Source organism: Emiliania huxleyi (genome assembly GCF_000372725.1).
Source record: "Emiliania huxleyi CCMP1516 chromosome Unknown EMIHUscaffold_155, whole genome shotgun sequence".
Taxonomy (NCBI): Eukaryota; Haptophyta; order Isochrysidales; family Noelaerhabdaceae; genus Emiliania; species Emiliania huxleyi.
Window position 1 is genome coordinate 1 of NW_005201036.1, and position 5,492 is coordinate 5,492.

General features: G+C 65.4%; 2 protein-coding genes across 2 annotated transcripts; one reads left to right on the forward strand and one right to left on the reverse strand.

Moving 5' to 3' along the window:
* Window positions 1-106: 106 nt before the first annotated feature.
* Window positions 107-757, reverse strand: EMIHUDRAFT_229332 (hypothetical protein; the record flags this gene model as incomplete). The annotated part of the gene is made up of 1 exon (XM_005785997.1): window positions 107-757. The coding sequence occupies one exon, from the start codon at window positions 755-757 to the stop codon at window positions 107-109; it is 651 nt and encodes a 216-aa protein (XP_005786054.1).
* A 3,551-nt stretch (window positions 758-4,308) lies between these two features.
* Window positions 4,309-5,145, forward strand: EMIHUDRAFT_71649 (hypothetical protein; the record flags this gene model as incomplete). Its single annotated transcript, XM_005785998.1, has 1 exon — window positions 4,309-5,145. One exon carries the CDS (start codon window positions 4,309-4,311, stop codon window positions 5,143-5,145), a length of 837 nt encoding a protein of 278 aa, XP_005786055.1.
* Window positions 5,146-5,492: the final 347 nt, after the last annotated feature.

The following is a 5,492-nucleotide window of genomic DNA, read 5'->3' on the forward strand; positions in this document are numbered from 1 at the left end:
CTCGAGCCTTGCGCGGCAGCGGGTTTGCGCGCGCGGCTCCGATGTCGGCGAGGAGAAGGGTCGGGCGAGGCAGCTCCTCGAGTGCGGCGGCGGCGAGGAGCCTCTCCTACCGAGGGGTGCGCGAAGGGTGCGGGAAGGGTGCGGGCCTTGCGGCAGCGGCGGCGGCGAGGAGCGCTTTCTGGTGCGAGAAGCGGGGGAGGAAGAGGACCTCCTCGAGCGCCTTGCTCACGCGCCACATCGCGCCGCCCAGCGACCCGCCCGCCGGGAGGGGAGTGAGGCTCAGCCCGGCGGCGCGGCCCGACAAGAGGACGGTCTGCGAGTACTTGAGCTCGGACACGCGGCTGAGCGCGGCGTCGATCTCGTCGAGCGTGAAGGGCGCGCCCGCCGCCGACTGCTCGGCGACGCCCTCGTGCGCGTCGTAGAGCGCCAGCTTGCTGAGCCGCGAGACGGGCAGCGTCGCATACACGGGGCAGGAGAGGCCGAGCCGCGCAAAGGCGTACGCGAGCCCTCCAGCGTGCGCGAGGTCGCCGTGCGAGAGGAGGACCGCGTCCACCCGCGCGGCCACCCCGCGCAGCGGCTCCAGCACGGACACGTCGAACGGCGGCTCCCAGCCGCAGTCGAGCAGGAGTGTGAGGCCGTCCACCTCGAGGAGCCCGGAGGGCGCTGCGCCGCCCGACGAGCCGCGGAGCGGGGTGAAGTGCACGCTGGTGCGGACGGTGGTGGGCGCGGCGAGAGCGCTGCCGCTGGCGCTGGCCATTGGCGCTGGCAGTGGCGAAGCGCCGGCGCGGGGGTTCTTTTGCAAAAGAATTAATGGGAAAGTGGGGATTGGCCAGCGGCCTACCTACCTACCTACCTAAGCGGTGCGCCCCAGGCGGAGTCCCATGGGGGTGGAACGGCAGGGCCGATTCCGAGATCTGCTGACGGCCAACGAGGAGTACTCGGGCCGGGGTAGGGCTTTCATCGACGAAGTGCGGGAGTGGCCAGCGGTGGCGAGAGCAATGTCCAATGACGACGCTGGCTCTCCCCTCGACGCGGGTGTCCAGAGAGGCGGTGCTGGCCGCTCAACAGACGGCAATCGAGGCCGCGCGGGTGAGGGGGACTGAGGACCGAGTGAGGGCTCGAGCGATCGACGAGGCAGCGTCCCTACTAGTGAAGCTGATAGGGGTACAGACCGAGATCGACCTCCAGCCGCGCCGTCGAGAGGTGCTGCAAGCTGCCGATGAATGGTTTACGAAGGCGGCGAGGGCACCCTTTGCCGCCTTGCCTACGCCGCGGGCGGCGGTGGGAGCAGCCTGCTGGGCTAGCATGTTGTCCTTGCTGGGGACGGGCATGTTTGAACGGCCTCCAGAATTCAAACAAAAAATAGCCAAGGCCCTCCCGCAACCCCTCCGACCCCCTGGGACCCGTGGGCGTCGAAGAGGCGCTCTCGGGGGGCCGTTCTGAGTTCATACTACCTCGAAGTACAATATACTGCGTCAAAGCACCGGCCCTGAGTCCGAGCAGAGCTGCTCAGCCTTGTCCCGCCCGCGGGTACGAATTAGAGCACGAAGGGTACGTCGGTACAGTGTACACCGAGAGACTCTGCCCAGTCCTCTGCGTCACATGGCAGGTAGGTAGGTAGAAAGGTGAAGAACATGGGCATGCAAAAAGTATACGAACAGAAAAACAAATCATGATGGGGTAACTAAAGCCACCCATCCGACCGGCTCTCCGCCAGCCCGCAAATTTGTGTTTATATATATATAGCGGACAGGGCGTGCACTGCCTCCGTAGGCGATAGCCGGCAGCAATTGCGTACGCAGAGTGACCATGAACAACATGGGCGGCGGCAAGGGCGAGGACACGCGCAGGGGCCGCACCTCTAGCGAAGCCCACAGAGTGGGAGACTCCTATCACCGCCCTGCCACCCACGTGAGCCTTTTGGCCGCCTCTACGGTGAGAGACTGCTGGTGAGAAGCCGGAGGAAGGTCGCTAGTCGAGAGAGATCGCCAGTGGAATAGGGAGTCCACCGTGCTGCGAGCCTGTCGCTGTCCCTTGTCAGGAGCAGGAGAACTAGGAGAGCGCAACCAGTAGGAGGCCCGCGCCTGCCCCCGTGCCGCCGGGTGCAACCTGTCCTATACGAGAGAGGAATCCCTGGGACCCTGTCGTGTGGGTGAACCCTGCCCAGCCCCCCTCCGTGTCGCGATGCGCTGCTCCCCGCTCCCCTTCCCCTGTGTCCCTGATCGTCCTTACAAGATCCTGCTCGTGCAGGTGGGGACCCTGTCCTTCTCCCACCCCTCGTTTGGCGTGCCCGTTTTATTTATTTATTTATGGCGCGCACTGGCACTAACACGAATTAAAGAAGCGCCACGGGCGCAGGGTCGCGGGGGGCGGGGTGGGCACTGTGCCTCTGTGTTCGTGCGTCGCCCATCTCTCCTGGAGATGACTGCTCTATTTATTTGTTTATATGGTCGCCGGAGGTGGAGTCAACAGGATCAGACGGGGGAGGCGGGACGGCAGCGGGGCCGCGGCCGAAGAAGCAAAAGAGGGGAAGGCGGGCTCCCGAAGGAAGGACCTCTAGCAACTAGCAATCTCGCCGTCCGGCGAGGCACGGACGAGACCGTGTGTGGGGTCTAGTGAGGTGTCTATGGACGCCCTCCTCAGAGGCTAGCTGCCTACTGCTAGCCCTATCTCGCACTCACGGACAGTGACAATTCAATGGGTGAGTGTTTGCGAGCAGAGGCGCGTGGGCTAAATCTAGGCCGCACGTCGTGGCACTATGACGAAGTTAGACGTGCGGCCGCAGCGCGCCCGCCCCAGTCTCGGCGGTGCGCGCGTGTTAGCGAGAAAGTTGCGGGGAGAGCCATCAGCCATGCCCGACTTTTTGAAGGTGAGGCCTCTGCGACAAGTGCCAGCTCCGCGCTGCGGAGCCACACCCTTCGAGCCGCGTCCCGTCGGCACTGCCCCTGAGTGTGTCCCGCCTTGGCGGCACACACTCTCGACGAGGACAGTCCGGCCTTACGGGAACGTGTCGCGTGGGCGTGGTGGTTTCGAGTACGACGCGAAGATGGCACGACCACCTCCCTGCTTCGCAGACCGGGCAAGGAGGGGCCTGCTCCCGTTCCGTGAGGAACAGGAGGTCTCCCCCCCTCCCCCGGCCTGAGCAGCGACGAGTGGAAGGCAGCCCCTTGAGTCGAGGGCGGCGCGACCATTGTGCTGCGTCAAAGGGCAGAGGCCCCGGTCAGCACAGATGGTCTCGCCGCCCCGCTCAGCGCCGCCCGCCGCCGCGCCGCGCCGCCGCCCGATGATTATATGGTTATTAATTAATAATAATTAATAAATAAGTAATTACCCCACCCGCCGCCGCGAAGCGAGGTTGGCAGGCACCCCTCGCGAGACTCGCAAGACATGCCACACGCCCCTCGCAAGCGAGGTTGGTAGGCGCCCCTGGCGAGACTCGCGAGACATGCCACACGCCCCTCGCACCTATGACTCGACCAGTGTGAAGGTGAAGAGATGACACCGAGCGTGCGGGCAGCTGGCGGGCGGGGGGGGCAGCAGGAGCAGCATCATTGTCATCATCAGCAGCAGAGGAGCAGTGCCGCCGCGTCGCCGCCGCCGTCCGCGCGCCGCCGCCACCGTCCGCGCGCCGCCGCCAGCCCGTGTGCTGCTGCAGCCGCCTCCGCCGCCGCCGCCCGCCTCCGCAGTGCCCTCGCGCCCGCGGACAAAACCAGTCATATATATCCACCAAGACCTGCATGACTCCGTGGCACGATCGGCCGGCGTTCGAGCCGGCGCTCTTATGCTGCCGGTTCGAATCCCGGTGGTCGTGTCGTCGCGGAGCGACGCGGATCGCGCGCGTGTGCGCCTGCGACAAGACGAGACGAGAAGCAGAAGCGAACGTCGATGTTTTTGCTGCCGCGGCCGCGCCGCGACCTCCCGTTTGTTTGGTTGGCGCCGATGCAGCGCCGTCTCTCGCCGCGCGAGATGGCGCCGCGGCGGCGTCGGCGCCGCGATCAACCGCGCACCAGCAGCGAGCGGTGCAGAGCGGCTACCGACATGACAGTTGTCGACGGCATCTCTGCTCTCCTGGGGGGGGCTGTGATTACACCGACACATAGGCTCTCGCACTCCTGCGCGGAGGAAGCACCTCCCGACGGGTGCGGAGGAAGCATCTCTCCGACGGGTGCATCGTGCATGTTCGCGCTGCCGCTAGCCGTCGCCGCCGCCGCCCTCGCCCTGCGCGCCGGCACGCCACGGATGAGCATTGCAAGTGACGCGGAGCGGTGGATCACAAGCAACTTGGGCTCCATCACGTCGAAGCGGTCTATGGGCGGCGGCAGCGGCTGGGCCAGCCTTACGCGCTACGCCGTCGAGGGGCACGAGAAGGAGCTGGTCGTCAAGGCGTCCGGCTCGCGCCCTCTCGAGTCCATGTTCCTCGGCGAGGCGCTCGGCCTCCGCGCGCTCGGCGCCTCGGGCTCGATGGCGGTGCCAGAGGTGTTTGCCTTCGAAGACGGCTCCAACGGCGGCTCGTTTCTCATCATGGAGTACATGGACATGGGCGGGCGCGTCGACCAGGAGGAGTTCGGCCGGCTGATGGCTCAGATGCACCTCGCGGAGCCGCTGGCCAAGGAGGCGAGGGAGGGCAGGTTCGGGTTCGACGTCGACAACACCATCGGCGCGACGCCGCAGCCAAACGCGTGGACCGCGGGCAGCGGGACCGCCGCCTGGGTCGAGTTCTTCCGCGACAAGCGGATCGGCTTCCAGGTGCGTAAGGCTGCCGACGCGCGCCTCCGCAAGCAGTGGGAGGCGACGCTCGACGCGACGGACGGCCTCGCGGACCTGTTCGAGGGGCTGGACGTCAAGCCGTCGGTGCTGCACGGCGACCTGTGGAGCGGCAACATCGCGTCCGCGAAGGGCGTGCCCTGCATCTTCGACCCGGCGGTCTACTACGGCCACCACGAGGCCGAGTGGGGCATGAGCTGGTGCGCGTCGCTCGGCCCCGCCTTTTGGCAGGGCTACCGCTCGCTGGTCCCAAAGGACGAGGGCTTCGAGCGCCGCTTCGCGCTGTACGAGGCGTACCACCAGCTCAACCATTACAACCTCTTTGGCGGCGGCTACTACAACGCCGCGCTCTCGCGGCTCGCGCAGGTCGAGAGCGGCTGAGAGGCTGGCCAGGCGCGCTCGTATTATGTCGTGTCATGTTGGGCATCGGGTTTTACTATAGTCTCTAGACATGGTCAGTTTCAAGTAGTCTCACATCTCGCCTGCTGTTTTGAGTATTGTTCTTGTCGGGTCATATCGCTAACCTCGCTATAGAGTAAGGTAAGGTAAGGTAAGGTAAGGTAAGGTAAGGTAAGGTAAATTTCTCCACACACACAAAGTGGTGAGGTAAGGTAAGGTAGATTTCTCCACACACACAAAGTGGTGGGGCAAGGGGGGGCGACCCTCGCATCTCCACGCCCGCTATAGAGTATACTGCTTACTGGCTTGGCAACCCGCTTGGTTGAGAG